The sequence below is a fragment of the Nomascus leucogenys genome, chromosome 8 (genome assembly GCF_006542625.1).
Source record: "Nomascus leucogenys isolate Asia chromosome 8, Asia_NLE_v1, whole genome shotgun sequence".
Taxonomy (NCBI): domain Eukaryota; kingdom Metazoa; phylum Chordata; class Mammalia; order Primates; family Hylobatidae; genus Nomascus; species Nomascus leucogenys.
The window spans coordinates 8345930-8366262 of NC_044388.1; the positions used below are offsets into that span (position 1 = coordinate 8345930).

The 20333-nt window shown below is 38.6% G+C and overlaps 1 protein-coding gene across 1 annotated transcript in view; it reads left to right on the forward strand.

The window, feature by feature from the left end:
• ATR (ATR serine/threonine kinase) overlaps positions 1-20333 on the forward strand; it is a 135593-nt gene that overhangs the window by 96332 nt on the left and 18928 nt on the right. Inside the window, exons 36-38 of the mRNA XM_030816709.1 lie at positions 3690-3832; positions 18736-18833; positions 19335-19567. Of these exons, the coding sequence (XP_030672569.1) occupies positions 3690-3832; positions 18736-18833; positions 19335-19567 (474 nt within the window). The remainder of the gene's footprint in view (positions 1-3689; positions 3833-18735; positions 18834-19334; positions 19568-20333) is intronic.

Consider the following 20333-nt stretch of genomic DNA (forward strand, 5'->3'; position numbering starts at 1 on the left):
GATTAAATTGCACACAAGACCTCTCCACAAAATAAAAATTAAAACATTAAAATTGAGTGAAGTAAAAAAGAACTAAATAAATTGGTAGCTAGAATACATGTATGAATGGGAAGACTCAATAATATAATTATTTCTCTACAAATTGACCTAGAGGTTTATGCATTACTCATCAAATGCTAACAGGTAATTGACAATTACAATTTAAAACTTATGTGGAAACATAAAGGCCAAGAATAACCAAGAAGCTTTTCTGTCACCTTTCATTTTTTCAGTTTTATTTTGAAATAATCTTTGACTTTTAAAAAGTTAGTAGTAGTGTGGAGAATTTCCATATCTACCCTTTACTGTGTTTCCACTAATTTTAATATCTTACACTACCAGAGTATCAGAAGTGGGAAATTAACATTGATAAACAATACTGTTAACTATCTGTAGACCACATTTCACCAGTTTTCCCAATAGTGTCCTTCTTCTGTCTAGAATTAAGGATTCCATGTAGCATTAGTTGTCATATCTCCTTAGTGACCTCCAATCTATCTGAGATGCTCTTTACTGTATTGTGTGAGGTCAGGTGCAGGGAGAAAATAGTTGGCCCAATCAAAGGGTTGGGGAGAGTTTAATGAAAAACTAGATTAAGGGAAATTAACAAAGGGTGGTGAAAGTACCCCATGGCTAGCAACAACAGAGAGTCGTTGCTAACTCTAGACCTGAAGGAGCAAAAGGATAGAGCATTTACTGGAACCTGTAAAGGTAGCTAAATTTGTAGGAAAGGACCATCGGACCAGAACTTAACCTTAGGGAAAGAAACACAACCACTGTCGACTGTAGCCCAGCAGGAAGGAAACGAGCAGGTATAAAGACCTTAACCTCACTCTCCTCCTCACCCTCTAATCTATTGCTGCCTTCCATTGATTGAACTTCACAGGAAGCCAGAGGGCAAACAGGCCCACTGATATAAATCATCAATTTCAATTTCCTGGGGCACTGAGCAGAGTGGAAAAGGCTAAAGTTGCCAAGTGTATCTATCTGGAGGGGCAAACTGTGAATAACCAAAATAGTCTTTTCAATAAATGTTGTATCACTTGGGTATCTTATAGGAAAACAAAAAATCAAACTTGATCCCTTCTTCCCACCATAAACAAAAGTAAACTTGAGGTAGATTGTTAATCTAGGTCAGGACTTCTTAAACATAACAAAAACACTAACCATAAAATAAACAATAACTTCTGTTTATCAGAAGATACCATTGTGAGTTAGAGGCAAGCTACAGATTAGAAGATATTTGCAATACATTAAAGGCTCATATCCAGAATATGACCCAGCGTGTCCCCAGAGGATATATACAAGAATGTTTATAACATTATTATTTGTAGATTTTATATTGGAAGTAATCCAAATGGCAATCAGTTATAGAATGGATAAATATGTTGTAGCATATTCTTATAATGGAATACTATATAGTAAACCAAATTTATATGCAATAACTTGGATTGATATCACAAATGTAATGTTAAATGAAATAAGCCAGATAAAAAATATAATACACGTAGGGCTGGGCATGGTGACTCATGCCTATAATCCCAGCACTTTGGGAGGCTGAGGCAGGCGGATTGCTTGAGCTGAGGAGTTCAAGACCAGCCTAGGAAACATAGCAAAACTCCATCTCTACAAAAAATACAAAAATTAGGTGGGTGTGGTGGTACATGCCTGTAGTCCCAGCTGCTCCATTGGCTGAGGAGCGAGGATCGCCTTGAGCCTAGGAGTCGTGGCTGCAGGGAGTCATGAGCATGCCACTGCACACCAGCCAGGACAACAGGGCAAAATCTTGTCTCTCATAATAATAATATATATTTTTTTGGAGACAGTGTCTCGCTCTGTTGCTCAGGCTGGAGTGCAGCGGCGCGATCTTGGCTCATTGCAAGCTCCGCCTCCCAGGTTCAGGCCATTCTCCTGCCTCCGCCTCCTGAGTAGCTGGGACTACAGGCGCCTGCCACCGCCCGGCTAATTTTTTTTTTTTTTTTGTATTTTTAGTAGAGACTGGGTTTCACCATGTTAGCCAGGATGGTCTCCATCTCCTGACCTCGTGATCCGCCCACCTGGGCCTCCCAAAGTGCTGGGATTACAAGCATAAGCCACCTTGCCCGGCCAATAATAATAATTATAGTATGATTCTATTTATATAAAAGTTCAAAAACAGACAAAACAAAACTGGAGTTCTTGTATGAGGATGATAAATTTGTGATAATTGATCAAGTTGAATACATAAGATTCGTGTATGTTTCTGTATATAAACTTTATTTTTTGAAATAAAACTTAAAAATCTTAAAAGGGAGAGAGAGAGAAGAGAGGGCAGGAGGAAGGAGATTTATATAAAGGTAATTACTTTGTGATAATTGATCAAGCTGTAAATGTAAGATTAGTGTATTTTTCAGTGTGTGAATTTTACTTTTCAAAATAAATAATTAAAATCTAAGCTGAAATGAGAGAGGGAGGAGGAAGGAAGTTAGGGAAGGAGGAAGAAAGGAAGGCAGGAAGACAGGAAAGAAGAAACAAAGGAAAGACTAGATTGACTAATATGTTTTTCTGGCAGCCCTTACCCTGTGTGGCTGATTAGGTACATGAACCTAGCATGTACCACGCATCTAATCATGTCATTCTGACCTCTATTCCCAGGCAGGTTTGTGTCTGTAGAGTCTCAAGATTAGAGTCAGTAGAAACTCAAGATCTCACTTAAGGTTTCTGGTCTAAACTGTTCTCAAACTTCCTTAGATGAAAAGTGGAACTTCAATTAAAAAAAAAATTGTCAGTGATCCTGTGTATTTCCCATCACACTTCATGTAATTTTAAGAATTAATAAACCACACAAATGTTTAAGGCAGGAACAGCAAGAAGAAATGACAAAGGAGACTAAGTGAGAGTGGCCAGAAAGAGAGGAGAAAACTTGGAAGATGGTGGCCTCACAGAAGTCAAGCGATGAAAGCATTTGAAATAAGTGACTTGGACAACAGAAACATATTGAAGAGAGTTCAAATGAGATCAGAATTGTAAAATATCTCTTGGATTTAAGGAGCTCCTTAGTGGAGTGGTGAAGACTGAAGCTGAAAAGACATAGTTTTAGGAATCAATGTGAGGTAGAGAATCCTTTTTAGAAGCCTGCTTCTGAAGGAATTGAGAGAAAGGGCAATAACTTGTGAGAGATCTTGGAGAAAAACAAAACATGTGATTTTTATTTTACCAAAATTTTTATGCTTTTTAAAGTCCTACCCTCTTTAGAGACTCGATATTACTTCTGCTTTGAAGATTTTTAAAAATGCCTTTTATGATATATGTGTATACACACACACATATATATCATATATATGTATAAAAAAATTTAACCCATCCAGACACTACTTTGATGTATCTTTTAAAGTGGTGACATAAATGGAGTTTTCTCCTAAGTTGTGAATTCTTCCAGCACTATTTCATGTTGGGCAGTGGGCAACCCACCAGAACCAATCAGCCCTCCTGAGAAAACCTTTATAAGAAGGTAGCTATTCCTTATCCACATCAAAGATTGAGTCTGCTTTTGACTTTGCTCTGCCTAGATAAAGGTCACATACTTTTGATCCCTAATCATCTATTCATATTTTACTTCCCAGCATAGTGTGGGATTTCCTTAGATGAGTATCCTATGTTCTTTTTTACAGGATGTGACCGCGTGCCTGCCAGAATGGGAGGATGGGCATTTTTACCTTGCCAAGTACTATGACAAATTGATGCCCATGGTCACAGACAACAAAATGGAAAAGCAAGGTGATCTCATCCGGTATATAGTTCTTCATTTTGGCAGGTGAGTATGAGAACTGCATGTTTGCAGATTAAATATGTAAGGATGACTATTAATATTGAAACTGTTACCACATGTCTTAGCATATTCTAGGTATTTTCTGGCTTATGACTGATTCAGTGTATCACCTTAGATAAGATGTAAATTTTTCCTTTATACAACTTTTTTCTTCACTTTAAAAACTAACTTTTTAAATGAAAAAAGTGATATAGACATTGTGTTTTGGAAACTCTCTCTAACAATGTTATTCCTCTGCTCTCATACCAACACAGCAATCATCAACACAGTAGAAGACTTACATGACCAAAGATGTGGGTTTTTTTCCCCATACACCAAGCAGTGGACACCAGCTTGGTGTCCTCCAATTCTGTTCTGACACTCTCTACCTGGAGACAGTGTCATACCTCAAAGGTTGAGGGCTTGGTGACACAAGACCATCTCCTCCTTCCCTTAGTTGCAGGTCTGGGCCTCTGGAACTTCTGACCAACTGGCTTCAAGTTGGGGTTCTCACAACCTCCTCTTGGGTTTAATAAATTTGCTAAGAGTGGCTCACAGAACTCAGGGAAACATTTTTACTAGTTTATTAAGGAAGATATTTTAAAGGATGCAAATAAGCAGTCTGATGAAGAGATAGATAGGGTGAGGTCTGGAGGGGTCTGGCACAGGAGCTTCTATCTCCATGGAGATGGGCTGTGCCATCCTCCTGGCACGTGGATGAGGTCTTCTTCACCTTCCTGTCAGCCTCCACGTGTTCAACTCTCTGGAAGCTCTCCAGACTCTGTCCTGTGGGGTTTTTAATGGAGTCTTGATTACATGGGCATGATTGACAACCATGTAGCAATGTGAGTGGACAAATAGCTCATAATGTAAACCCAGCAAGGTCTGTCTGTTCAGACTTTTCTTGGCCTTTTCTATGTAGCATTCCTTCCTCTAGGGTATGGGGCAGGATCCTCTCTGGGATGAGGATCTTTTGACTCATAGTCAGATTAGAATCCTGCCTTGGGCAGGTGAGTGAAGGACAGGAGAAGCTCATAGAGAGAGGTTCTGTTTCCTGAGGCCTAAAGTGCCCTGACATTATAACAAGGAGTTAGGAGCCAGTAACTGTGAACTAAAACCAATATATGTATTATAATACCACAGCATGGATTTTTAAAAAAATTCAACAGCACCAAATTAAGTATCCTTCTCATTCTAGACCCTCATTCCCTGAGTCCCCAACCGTAGAATTCCAGAAGACCCTAAATGTCGTATTTCGTGGTTATATGTACATATACATATTTATTTATTTTATTATTATTTTTTATTTATTTTAAGACAGAGTCTTGCTCTGTGGCCCAGGCTGGAGTGCAATGGCACGATCTCAGCTCACTGCAACCTCTGCTTCCGAGGTTCAAGCGACTCTGGCTCACCCTCCTGAGTAGCTGGTATTACAGGCACGTGCCACCACACCTGGTTAATTTTTGTATTTTTAGTAGAGACAGGGTTTCACCATGTTGTTCAGGCTGGTCTCTAACTCCTGACCTCGTGATTCACCCACCACGGCCTCCCAAAGTGCTGGGATTATAGATGTGAGCCACCCCACTCAGCCTTTGTGGTTATATTTTATTGCAGTGGAATACTTCCTTCTAGCCCATTCCAATAAGAAGTAGTATAATATATATACATGAAAATGATTTTGACATTAGACTTGTAGAAAGTACTTATTCTTAAACTAGTTAATAGGTGAAATATAACTTTTAATTTCATATATCAGTGTATTATAGTCAAGTACTATAATCTCAGGCCTACTGTTTATATTTTTATAAATTATTAATTACTAAGAAATAATATCATTCCATACATTCTCCTTATCATACTCATGTACCATTGCTTTACATGGAAGGATATCTTCAGGAAGGATAGGCAATATATCTGTTAAAATTGCCTATTATGAGGTACTATGACTTCTCAGTTAAATATTTTCAGAAATTAAAGCAATATCTGTAAGCCACGGGTGGTGGTGTGTGCCTGTAGTCCTAGCTACTTGGAAGTTGAGGTGGGAGGATTACCTGAACCTGGGACGTCAAGGCGGTGGTGAGCTGTGATTGCACCACTGCACAGCAGCCTGGATAACAGAGCAAGACCTTGTCTCAAAAAAAAAAAAAGAAGAAAGAAAGGGGGCATATGTTCTCAGGATCTCCTGAGGGCTGTGTCACACGAGAAAAAAAATGGAAAAAAAAAGCAATATTTGTTCATCATCAATGGTGTTAGGGTAGCAAAATGACTAAAGGTACTAAAGGCAGTTCTTCTTCTTTTTTTTTTTTTTTTTTTAATTGACAAAGTATCGCTCTGTCACCGAGACAGGAGTGCAGTACAATCATAGCTAACTATGACCTTGAACTCTGGGCTCAAGTGATCCTCCTGCCTCAGCCTCCTTAGTAGTTAGGACTATAGGCACATGCCACCATGCCCAACTATGTTTTTAAATAATTTTTTGTAGAGACAGGGTCTCACTATGTTAGGCTGATCTTGAGCTCCTGGCCTCAAGCAATCTTCCCACCTCAGCCTCCCAAAGCACTGAGATTACAGGTGTGAGCCATCACTTTTGGCCCAGTTCTTTTGAAAAATGAGTGATAGCTTATTTTGTTTGCTCTTTAGTCTTAGTATATATCATGTGCCTTGGGATATAGAATTTACTTAACACATTTCTTTTAAAACAAGTAGTTATATAAAGTCCTCTATATGCATAAAACTGTTATGTATAGTGAGTATTTTTAAAGTACCCTCCAGGAATGTAAGTACATTTTAAAACCTGGTTCTATCCATAGTAGTTAAAATAAAATATTTGTATGCTTAAGGGAGTAAACTTAGCTATTGAGACATATTTATCCCCTGACTGAATAATTGTGTTATTACTGATTAAATATCAATGTTTGCCCTTAAGAATCTAGGATCCAATTAGGGTTAGAAACCTTAAGTACATAAAACATTTAAATAATGGTACATAATAGAATGTGTGATTAGATATCAAAATAGGCTGGGCTCAGTGGCTCATGTCTGTAACCTCAGAATTTTGGGAGGCTGAGGCAGGCAGATTGCTTGAACCCAGAAGTTCAAAACCAGCCAGAGCAACATGGTAAGATGCCATCTCTACCAAAAAAAATAAAAAATTAGCCAGGCATGGTGGTGCACGCCTGTGGTCCCAGCTACAAGGGAAGCTGAGCCAAGAGGATTGCTTGAGCCCAGGAGGCGGAGATTGCGGTCAGCTATGATCATGCCGCTACACTCCTGCCTGGGTGACAGAGAAAGACTCTATCTCAAAAAAAAAAAAAAAAAAAAATCAAAATAAATATGGTAAATATCAGATACGGCTGGGCACAGTGACTAATGCCTGTAATCCCAGAATTTTGAGATGCTGAAATGGAAGGATTGCTTGAGCCCAGGAGTTCAAGAAAAGCCTAGGGAACATGGCAAGACCTCATCTCTACAAAAAATAAATCAATTAGCCAGGCATAGGGTGTACAACCATGGTCCCAGCTATGTGGGAAGCTATATTAGCCAGATACCAAAAGTGAACCAAACAAGTCCAGAAGTCATGGAGGTCAAAAGTCAAGCCACAAGCCACTGGCTTTATGATTTCAAAAGTGTACTTCTTTGCATTGAATTGCTACAAAAGTCTGGTAGACCTCATGAAGAAGGTATACTAGTAATCCAAATTCAACAGCACATTAAAAGGATCATTCACCATAACCAAGTGGAATTTACTCCACAATGCAAGGATGGTTCAACATATCCAAATATATATATTTGATATACCACGTTAATAGAGTGAAGGACAAAAACCATATGATCATCTCATCTCAATAGATGCAGAGAAAGCACTTGACAAAATTCATCATCCTTTTATGACTAAAAAATATCAGAGGGGCGGTTCCAAGATGGCCGAATAGGAACAGCTCCAGTCTACAGCTCCCAGCATGAGCAGTGCAGAAGACGGGTGATTTCTGCATTTCCAACTGAGGTACTGGGTTCGTCTCACTGGGGTTTGTCGGACAGTGGGTGCAGGACAGTGGGTGCAGCGCACTGAGCATGAGCCGAAGCAGGGCAAGGCATTGCCTCACCCAGGAAGCACAAGGGGTCAGGGAATTCCCTTTCATAGACAAGCACAGCTGTGACAGACGGCACCTGGAAAATCAGGTCACTCCCATCCCAGTACTGCGCTTTTCCAACGGTCTTAGCAAACAGCACACCAGGAGATTATATCCTGTGCCTGGCTCTGAAGGTCCCACGCCCACGGAGCCCTCTCATTGCTAGCACAGCAGTCTGAGATGGAACTGCAAGGCGGCAGCAAGGCTGGGGGAGGGGCGCCCACCATTGCTGAGGCTTGAGTAGGTAAACAAAGCGGCTGAGAAGCTCGATCTGGGTGGAGCCCACTGCAGCTCAAGGAGGCCTGCCTGACTCTGTAGACTCCACCTCTGGGGGCTGGGCATAGCCGAACAAAAGGCAGCAGAAACCTCTGCAGACTTAAATGTCCCTGTCTGACAGCTTTGAAGAGAGTAGTGGTTCTCCCAGCATGGAGTTTGAGATCTGAGAACTGAAAGACTGCCTCCTCAAGTGGGTCCCTGACCCCTGAGTAGCCTAACTGGAAGGCACCCCCCAGTAGGGGCAGACTGACACCTCACACGGCTGGGTACCCCTCAGAGATGAAACCTCCAGAGGAACAGTCAGACAGCAACATTTGCTGTTCAGCAATATTTGCTGTTCTGCAGCCTCTGCTGCTGATGCCCAGGTAAACAGGGTCTGGAATGGACCTCCAGCAAACTCCAACAGACCTGTAGCTGGGGGTCCAGACTGTTGAAAGGAAAACTAACAAACGGAAAGGGCATCCACACCAAAACCCCATCTGTACGTCACTATCATCAAAGACCAAAGGCAGATGAAACCACAAAGATGGGGAAAAAACAGAACAGAAAAGCTGAAAATTCTAAAAATCAGAGGGCCTCTCTTCCTCCAAAGGAACGCAGCTCCTCAACAGCAACGGAGCAAAGCTGGATGGAGAATGACTTTGACGAGTTGAGAGAAGAAGGCTTCAGATGATCAAACTTCTCCGAGCTAAAGGAGGAAGTTCGAACCCATGGCAAAGAAGTTAAAAACCTTGAAAAAAGATTAGACGAATGGCTAACTAGAATAACCAATGCAGAGAAGTCCTTAAAGGACCTGATGGAGCTGAAAACCACGGCACAAGAACTATGTGACGAATGCACAAGCCTCAGTTGCTGATTCGATCAACTGGAAGAAAGGGTATCAGTGATGGAAGATCAAATGAATGAAATGAAGCGAGAAGAGAAGTTTAGAGAAAAAAGAATAAAAAGAAATGAACAAAGCCTCCAAGAACTATGGGACTATGTGAAAAGACCAAATCTACGTCTGATTGGTGTACCTGAAAGTGACGGAGAGAATGGAACCAAGTTGGAAAACACTCTGCAGGATGTTATCCAGAACTTCCCCAACCTAGCAAGGCAGGCCAACATTCAAATTCAGGAAATACAGAGAATGCCACAAAGATACTCCTTGAGAAGAGCAACTCCAACACACATAATTGTTAGATTCACCAAAGTTGAAATGAAAGAAAAAATGTTAAGGGCAGCCAGAGAGAAAGGTTGGGTTACCCACAAAGGGAAGCCCATCAGACTAACAGCTGATCTCTCGGCAGAAACTCTACAAGCCAGAAGAGAGTGGGGGCCAATATTCAACATTCTTAAAGAAAAGAATTTTCAACCCAGAATTTCATATCCAGCCAAACTAAGCTTCAAAAGTGAAGGAGAAATAAAATCCTTTACAGACAAGCAAATGCTGAGAGATTTTGTCACCACCCGGCCTGCCCTAAAAGAGCTCCTGAAGGAAGCACTAAACATGGAAAGGAACAACCGGTACCAACCACTGCAAAAACATGCCAAATTATAAAGACCATCGAGGCTAGGAAGAAACTGCATCAACTAATGAGCAAAATAACCAGCCAACATCAACTGACAGGATCAAGTTCACACGTAACAATATTAACCTTAAATGTAAATGGGCTAAATGCTCCAATTAAAAGACACACACTGGCAAATTGGATAAAGAGTCAAGACCCATCAGTGTGCTGTATTCAGGAAACCCATCTCACATGGAGAGATACACATAGGCTCAAAATAAAGGGATAGAAGAAGATCTACCAAGCAAATGGAAAACAAAAAAAGGCAGAGGTTGCAATCCTAGTCTCTGACAAAACAGACTTTAAACCAACAAAGATCAAAAGAGACAAAGAAGGCCATTACATAATGGTAAAGGGATCAATTCAACAAGAAGAGCTAACTATCCTAAATATTTATGCACCCAATACAGGAGCACCCAGATTGATAAAGCAAGTCCAAGAGACCCACAAAGAGACTTAGACTCCCACACAACAATAATGGGAGACTTTAACACCCCACTGTCAACATTAGACAGATCAACGAGACAGAAGGTTAACAAGAATATCCAGGAATTGAATTCAGCTCTGCCCCAAGCAGACCTAATACACATGTACAGAACTCTCCACCCCAAATCAACAGAATATACATTCTTCTCAGCACCACGTCACACCTATTCCAAAATTGACCACATAGTTGGAAGTAAAGCTCTCCTCAGCAAATGTAAAAGAACAGAAATTATAACAAACTGTCTCTCAGACCACAGTGCAATCAAACTAGAACTCAGGATTAAGAAACTCACTCAAAACCGCTCAACTACATGGAAACCAAACAACCTGCTCCTGAATGACTACTGGGTACATAACGAAATGAAGGCAGAAATAAAGATGTTCTTTGAAACCAACAAGAACAAAGACACAACATACCAGAATCTGTGGGACACATTTAAAGCAGTGTGTAGAGGGAAATTTATAGCACTAAATGCCCATGAGAGAAAGCAGGAAAGATCTAAAATTGACACCCTAACATCACAATTAAAAGGACTAGAGAAGCAAGAGCAAACACATTCAAAAGCTAGCAGAAGGCAAGAAATAACTAAGATCAGAGCAGAACTGAGGGAGATAGAGATACGAAAAGCCCTTCACAAAATCAATGAATCCAGGAGCTGGTTTTTGGAAAAGATTGACAAAATTGATAGACCACTAGCAAGACTAATAAAGAAGAAAAGAGAGAAGAATCAAATAGACGCAATAAAAAATGATAAAGGGGATATCACCACTGATCCCACAGAAATACAAACTACCATAAGAGAATACTATAAACACTTCTATGCAAATAAACTAGAAAATCTAGAAGAAATGGCTAAATTCTTGGACACATACACCCTCCCAAGACTAAACCAGGAAGAAGTTGAATCTCTTAATGGACCAATAACAGGCTCTGAAATTGAGGCAATAATTAATAGCTTACCAACCAAAAAAAGTCCAGGACCAGATGGATTCACAGCCGAATTCTACCAGAGGTACAAGGGGGAACTGGTACCATTCCTTCTGAAACTATTTCAATCAATAGAAAAAGAGGGAATCCTCCCTAACTCATTTTATGAGGCCAGCATCATCCTGATACCAAAGCCTGGCAGAGACACAACAAAAAGAGAATTTTAGACCAATATCCTTGATGAACATTGATGCAAAAATCCTAAATAAAATACTGGCAAACCGAATCCAGCAGCACATCAAAAAGCTTATCCACCATGATCAAGTGGGCCTCATCCCTGGGATGCAAGGCTGGTTCAACATATGCAAATCAATAAACGTAATGCAGCATATAAACAGAACCAAAGACAAAAACCACATGATTATGTCAGTAGATGCAGAAAAGGCCTTCGACAAAATTCAACAGCGCTTCATGCTAAAAACTCTCAATAAATTAGGTATTGATGGGACGTATCTAAAAATAGTAACAGCTATTTATGACAGACCCACAGCCAATATCATACTGAATGGGCAAAAACTGGAAGCATTCCCTTTGAAAACTGGCAGAAGACAGGGATGCCCTCTCTCACCACTCCTATTCAACATAGTGTTGGAAGTTCTGGCCAGGGCAATCCAGCAGGAGAAAGAAAGAAAGGGTCTTCAATTAGGAAAAGAGGAAGTCAAATTGTCCCTGTTTACAGATGACATGATTGTATATCTAGAAAACCCCATCACCTCAGCCCACAATCTCCTTAAGCTGATTAGCAACTTCAGCAAAGTCTCAGGATACAAAATCAATGTGCAAAAATCACAAGCATTCTTATACACCAATAACAGACAAACAGCCAAATCATCAGTGAACTCCCATTCACAATTGCTTCAAAGAGAATAAAATACCTAGGAATCCAACTTACAAGGCATGCGAAGGACCTCTTCAAGGAGAATTACAAACCATTGCTCGAGGAAATAAAAGAGGATACAAAGAAATGGAAGAACATTCCATGCTCATGGATAGGAAGAATCAATATTGTGAAAATGGCCATACTGCCCAAGGGAATTTATAGATTCAGTGCCATCCCCATCAAGCTACCAATGACTTTCTTCACAGAATTGGAAAAAACTACTTTAAAGTTCATATGGAACCAAACAAGAGCCCGCATTGCCAAGTCAATCCTAAGCCAAAAGAACAAAGCTGGAGGCATCACACTACCTGACTTCAAACTATACTACAAGGCTACAGTAACCAAAACAGCATGGTACTGGTATCAAAACAGAGATATACACCCATGGAACAGAACAGAGCCCTCAGAAATAATGCCACATGTCTACAACTATCTGATCTTTGACAACCTTGACAAAAACAAGAAATGGGGAAAGGATTCCCTATTTAACAAATGGTGCTGGGAAAACTGGCTAGCCATATGTAGAAAGCTGAAGCTGGATCCCTTCCTTATACCTTTACAAAAATTAATTCAAGATGGATTCAAGTCTTAAATATTAGACCTAAAACCATAAAAACCCTAGAAGAAAACCTAGGCAATACCATTCAGGACATAGGCATGGGCAAGGACTTCACGTCTAAAACACCAAAAGCAATGGCAACAAAAGCCAAAATTGACGAATGGGGTATAATTAAACTAAAGAGCTTCTGCACAGCAAAAGAAACTGCCATCAGAGTGAACAGGCAACCTACAGAATGGGAGAAAATTTTTGCAATCTACTCATCTGACAAAGGGCTAATATCCAGAATCTACAATGAACTCAAATTTACAAGAAAAAACCAACCCCATCAAAAAGTGGGTGAAGGATATGAACAGACACTTCTCAAAAGAAGGCATTTATGCAGCCAACAGACACATGAAAAAATGCTCATCATCAGTGGCCATCAGAGAAGTACAAATCAAAACCACAATGAGATAACATCTCACACCATTTAGAATGACGATCATTAAAAAGTCAGGAAACAATAGGTGCTGGAGAGGATGTGGAGAAATAGGAACATTTTTACACTGTTGGTGGGACTGTAAACTAGTTCAACCATTGTGGAAGTCAGTGTGGCGATTCCTCAGGGATCTAGAACTAGAAATACCATTTGACCCAGCCATCCCATTACTGGGTATATACCCAAAGGACTATAAATCATGCTGCTATAAAGACACATGTACACATATGTTTATTGCGGCACTATTCACAATAGCAAAGACTTGGAACCAACCCAAATGTCCAACAATCATTGACTGGATTAAGAAAATGTGGCACATATACCCCATGGAATACTATGCAGCCATAAAAAAGGATGAGTTCATCTCCTTTGTAGGGACATGGATGAAGCTGGAAACCATCATTCTCAGCAAACTATCGCGAGGACAAAAAACCAAACACCGCATGTTCTCAGTCATAGGTGGGAATTGAAAAATGAGAACACTTGGACACAGGAAGGGGAACATCACACACTGGGGCCTGTTGTGGGGTGAGGGGCTGGGGGAGGGATAGCATTAGGAGATATACCTAATGTTAAGTGACGAGTTAATGGGTGCAGCACGCCAACATGGCACATGTATACATATGTGAAAACCTGCACATTGTGCACATGTACTCTAGAACTTAAAGTATAATTAAAATATATGAAAACATGATGTGTATATGTTATAAAGCATAATAATAGAATGAACATCCATTAATCTAGTCTATCTAGATTCCCAATTGTGTTTTTTTATTCCTTTGTTTTTAAAATAAAAGAGGCTTTTTAAAAAAAAAATTTTTTTTCAAAAAATTATATGTAGAAAGAATGTACCTCAACACAGTAAAGACATGTATGATAACGCGAAAGATAACATCATACTCAGTGGTGAAAAGTTCAAAGCTTTTCCTCTAAGATTAAGACAAAGATGCCCACTCTTGCCACTTATATTCAATAGAGTACCAGGAATCCTAGCCATAGCAATTTGAGAAAAGAGAGAAATAAAAGCATCCAAATTGGAAAAGAAGTCATCAATTTTTTTCTATTTGCAGACAACATGATTTTATATACTGAACCCCTAAGACTCCAATAAAAAACTATTAGAACAAATAAATGAATTCAATAAAGTTGCAGGCTATAAAGGCAACATACAAAAGTAAGTAGCATTTCTATACACTAACAACAGAGTACTTGCAGATAAATTAAGACAATCTCATTTACAGTTGCTACAAAAAATAAAATAAAATACTTGGGAATAAATATAAGTCAAAAGACCTATACAATGAAAACTATAAAACATTGATGAGAGAAATTGAAGAAGACATAAACAAATGAAAAGATATCCTGTTTATGTATTGGAAGAATTAATATTATTAAAATGTTCATACTGCCCAAAGTGATCTACAGATTCAATGTAGTTTCTATCAAAATTCCAATAGCTTTTTCTTTCTTTCCTTTTTTGTTTTGTTTTGTTTTGTTTAAAAATTCTGGCTGGGCACAGTGGCTGACACCCATAATCCCAGCACTTTGGGAAGCTAAGCCGGGTGGATCACTTGAGGTCAGGAGTTTGAGACCAGCCTGGCCAACATAGTGAAACCCGGTCTCTACTAAAAATACAAAAATTAGCCAGGCATGGTGGCACACGTCTGTAATCCCAGCTACTAGGGAGGCTGAGGCAGGAGAATTGCTTGAACCCAAGAGGCGGAGGTTATAGTGAACTGAGATCGTGCCTCTGCACTGCAGACTGGGAGTCTCAAAAAAAAACCAAAAATCCAATAACTTTTTTCGTAGAAATAGAAAAAGAATCCTAAGATTTGTATGGACCTAGAAAAGACCTCAGATAACCAAAGAAATCTTGAGCAAGAACAAAGCTGGCCTGGCGTGGTGGCTCACACCTGTAATCATAGCACTTTGGGAGGCTGAGGTGGGTGGATTGCCTGAGCTCAGGAGTTCGAGATCAGCCAGGGCAACACGGTGAAACCCCATCTCTACCAAAATACAGAAAATTAGCTGGGTATGGTGGCATGCGCCTGTAATCCTAGCTACTCATGAAGCTGAGGCAGGAGAATTGCTGGAACCCGGGAGGCAGAGGTTACAGTGAGCCGAGATTGTGCCATTGCACTCCAGCCTGGGTGACAGAGTGAGACTATGTCTCTAAAAAAAAAAAAAGGAATAAAGCTGAAGGCATCACACTACCTGACTTCAAAATATACCACAAAGCTATAATAATCAAAACAGTATGACATTAGTATTAAAATGGCTACATAGACCAATGGAACAGAGACCCTAGAAATGAATGCACACATTTACAGTCAATTGATCTTTGACAAAGGTGCCAAGAACCCACAATGCGGAAAGGACAGTCTCTTCAATAAATGGTGTTGGGACAACTGGATGTCCACATGCAATAGAATGGAATTACACTCTTACCTTACACCATATACAAAAATCAACTCAAAATGGCTTAAAAACTTAAATGTAAGACCTGAAGCTGTAAAACTACTAGAAGAAAACATAGAAGAAAAGATTCATGACATTGGTTTGGGCAATAATTTTTTTGGATATGAACCAACAAGCACAGCACAGCCAACAAAAGCAAATATACACAAATGATAGTATACAAACCAAAAGACTTCTGCATAGCCAAGGAAACAATTAACAGAGTGAAAAGACAACCTATAGAATGGGAGAATGTATTTGCAAACCACACATCTGATAGGGGGTTAATAGCCAAAATAGGTAAGGAACTCAAACAACTTAATATTAAGAAAACAAATCACCTGGGCAGGCATGGTGGCTCATGCATGTAATCGCAGCACTTTGAGAGGCTGAGCAGATGGATCGTTTGAGCCCAGGAGTTCAAGACCAGCCTGGGCAACATGGTGAAACCCCTATCTCTACAAAAAAATACAAAAATTATTCGGGCGTGGTGATATGCACCTGCAGTCCCAGCTGCTCAGGAGGCTGAGGCAGGGGCATCACTTGAGCCTAAGAGTTGGAGGTTGCAGTGAGCCAGGATCATATCACTGCACTCCAGCCCAGGCAACAGAGCCAGATCCTGTCTGAAAAAATAAAAATAAAAATAGAAAAGAGGAAACAAATTACCCAATTAAAAAAAATGGGCAAAGGGTCTGAGCAGACATTGTTCAAAAGAAGACTTAAAAATGAGCAACAGAGGTATATAAAAAAAGTTCAACATCATTAATCATCAGATAAATGCAAATTAAAACCACAATGAGATGTCACCTCACACTTGTTTGAATGGCTATCATATAAAAGACAAAAGATAACAAGCATTGGAGAGGATATGGGGAAAAGGGAACCCTTATACACTGTTGGTGGGAAGGTAAATTAGTAGAGTCATTAGGGAAAACAATGGAGATTCCTTAAAAATTAAAAATAGAAATATCATATGATCTAGCAATCCCACTATGGGGTGTGTATCTAAAGGAAATTAAATCAATATGTTGAAGAGATATCTGCACTCCCATGTTCATTGCTGCATCTTCACAACAGCTAAGCTATGGAATCAAACTTAGTTTGATTCCATCAACATGGGAATGAATAAAGAAAATGTGGCATATGTATGTATACTTACACACACACACACAAACACACACACACACACACACACACACACACACACAGTGGAATACTATTCAGCCTTAAAAAGGAAGGAATCCTGTTATTTGTGAGAACATGGATGAACCTGGAGATTATTCTAAGTGAAGTAAGCCTGGCACAGAAAGATTAATACTGAATTATTTTACTTATATGTAGAATCTAAAAATGTTGAACTCATAGAACTAGAGAGTAGAATGGTGATTACCAAGGTTTGGGGTAGTGAGGAGTTGGGGAGATGTTGGTCAAAGGACATAAAACTTCAGTTAAAATTAGTTAAAGAGATCTACTCTACAACATGGTCACTATAGTTAACAAATGTTTTGTATGGAAAATTGCTGAGAGAATAGATTTTATTCCACGACAAAATAAATATGTGAAATAATTAGCATGCGTGAGTTAGCTTGGTTTAGCTCTTCCGCAATGTATACATGTTTCAAAACGTGCACAATAAATGTACACAATTTTTATTTGTCAATTTAAATAAATAAATGAAATGTTTAAAAACAAAAACATCATGTTGTGCACCTTCAAAAAAAACCTGCTAGCTCTCCTAATTTCTGGTTAAATTAATCTTGACAAAATAAGAAGGGGAAAAGAAAGTCCCCACTTCTTTTATAGTTGTAGAATGGTAAATGCAATTCTATGTCATTAAACTGTCTACGGTTCTCAAAAAGATATCTGTACATTCATGTTCATAGCAACATTATTCACAATAGCTAAAACATGAAAGCAGTGCAAGAGTTCATTGGGAGATTAATTGATCAGCAAAATGTGATGTAGACACAATGGAATATTATTCTGCTTTAAAAAGGAAGGAAATTCTGACATATGGCACAACATGGATGAACCTTGAGGACATTATGCTAAGTGAAATAAGCCAGTCACAAAAAGGACAAATACTGTATGTTTCCGCTTATATGAGGTACCTTCAATGGTCAAATTCAGGAAGACAGAAAATACAATGGTGGTTGCCAGAGACTGGGTGGGGAAGGAGATAGGAAGTTACTGTTTAATAGGTACGAGGTTCCAGTTTGGGAAGATGAAAAAAGTTCTGGAGGGGGAATGGTGGTGATGATTACGCAACAATGTGAATGTACAACCATATTAATATAACACTGAACTGTACACTTAAAAATGGTTGTGATGGTAAATTTTATGTTATGTATGTTTTACCACAATAAAATTTCTTTTGAAAATAAACTGATGTCCAGGCCCCCAAAAAATTCAAGAAGGAGAGAACTTTAACTTTTCACGAATTTTACCAGAAACAGCGTTGAGTGGTTGGTTTGTAGGATGGTGCGGAAACTAGACCTGATGGAAGATGTATACTGGTGAGTGGCAAGATGCTAAGATTGGAAAATTATGGAGATAAAAGATTCTGAATATTTGAATCCCAGGCAGAATCATTTATATAGTTTTAATATGTGGGTATTGATTCCTGTTTTTTTAATAAGGGGAGAGCATGATAAAGCCAGAATTTCAGGAATGTTAGTCTAGAATTTATTGAAGGGTAGAAATATGGATTTAGGGTGACCAAGTTATTATAATTTCCCAGAAATGGAATGATTGGACCTAACCTAGGCTTATGGCCAAAGAATGCAAATGAAGGCACAGAGATCCTAAGGAAAAATTGAAAGAAGTATTGATAGACTTTGATTAGAGCAGAATTTGTATAATGTACAAATTCTGTATACTGTAAGTGGAAACATACAGTATGTACGTGTTTTTGGCACAGGGAATATAGAGCTAAGTGAGCTACAAAGGAGACAGAGGAGTCAAAAATAACTTCCAGGAAGAAATATTGATACCATAATTTTTGTGAAGATGGTATGTGGTAGTTTGAATCTTTAAATTTTAATTCGTATAATATAAAAAAGACAGCTATGCTAATAGTGTTTCTTGTCTATATAATTGCAGATCTCTACAATATGGAAATCAGTTCATATATCAGTCAATGCCACGAATGTTAACTCTATGGCTTGATTATGGTACAAAGGCATATGAATGGGAAAAAGGTATAACTCTTCACATAAAAATTTTAAAGGACTAGGAATTATAACTTTGGTATAAAGTCAGATTTGGCTGGACAGTCTAATTTCCTAAAAGCTTGGAATGAATTTGATAATTAAGATGTTATGTGTGAGTAAGATACTAAATGTTAAAAAGGAAAGACAAATCATAGACTTTTAAAGTAGTTTTAATTCAGGGCCACAAATACAAATCTGATTATTTCTTGATGAACCTAACACATATTAAAATGTGTTAGTTTTAGCCAAATAATTTACCCTAAAAATTAAAATGGATAGTGAAAATTAATGTCCCTTGGGTTTTTGACTAAATATTTTTTCTAGTTGGACAAACTGTCTTTTCACAAATTGGCAAGTGATCTAGCCTTGGGCATGGGAATAACATACTTCAAAGCTATTTTTAAAACAAAATTTTTCTTCTGTGAAATGAACTGATATACTGATTTTTCTCTTTCCTTTACTGTTTTTTAAACTTATTTCTTCCCCCAGCTGGCCGCTCCGATCGTGTACAAATGAGGAATGATTTGGGTAAAATAAACAAGGTTATCACAGAGCATACAAACTATTTAGCTCCATATCAATTTTTGACTGCTTTTTCACAATTGATCTCTCGAATTTGTCATTCTCATGATGAAGTTTTTGTTGTCTTGATGGAAATAATAGCCAAAGTATTTCTAGCCTATCCTCAACAAGCAATGTGGATGATGACAGCTGTGTCAAAGGTAAAACGGAATTTTACCTTTTTATATGAAACGATCTTTTACCATTTTATATGAAATTGATTATGTAATACTAATATGTAGATAGACAAGTTCCAGGGCTTCTCTCCTATATTAGATTAGTAATTTTAAATATTTTTTTAAAGAGAGAAATTTATAGCATTATATCTTAGTATTTGGATATATTTACCATATGAAATGAAGTAACTAGTATGTTTAAGATCAAATAATTCAGCATGTGTTTTCTTTATGAAGTCTAGTAAACAGTTAATGCTTGATGCAAAATGGTTACCTATGTTTTCACAAATATTTTAATCCAAACTACCTGAATTTTTTTTTTTTTTTTCCTTAAGAAACAGGATCTTTCTCTGTTGCCCAGGCTGGAATGCAGTGGTGGGATCATAGCTCAGTGCAGCCTCAAAGTCCTGGGTTCAAGTGATCCTCTTGCCTCAGCTTCCCAGTAACTAGGATTATGGGGGTGTGTCACCATGTATAGTTAATTTTTAAATTCTTTTTGTAGAGATGGGATCTTGCTGTGTTGCTCAGGCTGGGCTCAAACTCTTGGGCTCAAGTGATCTTTCTGCTTTGGCCTCCCAAAGTGCTGGATGGAATTACAGGCATGAGCTATCGTGCCCTACCAGTACCTGAATTATTAATACTAAAAAACCGTTATTGCATCATTAATGGGAATTCATATGTTGGTCAATATGTGTAATAAGTAAATGTTTAGAGAATTTAGACAATACAGAGACATAAAACAAAAATTAAA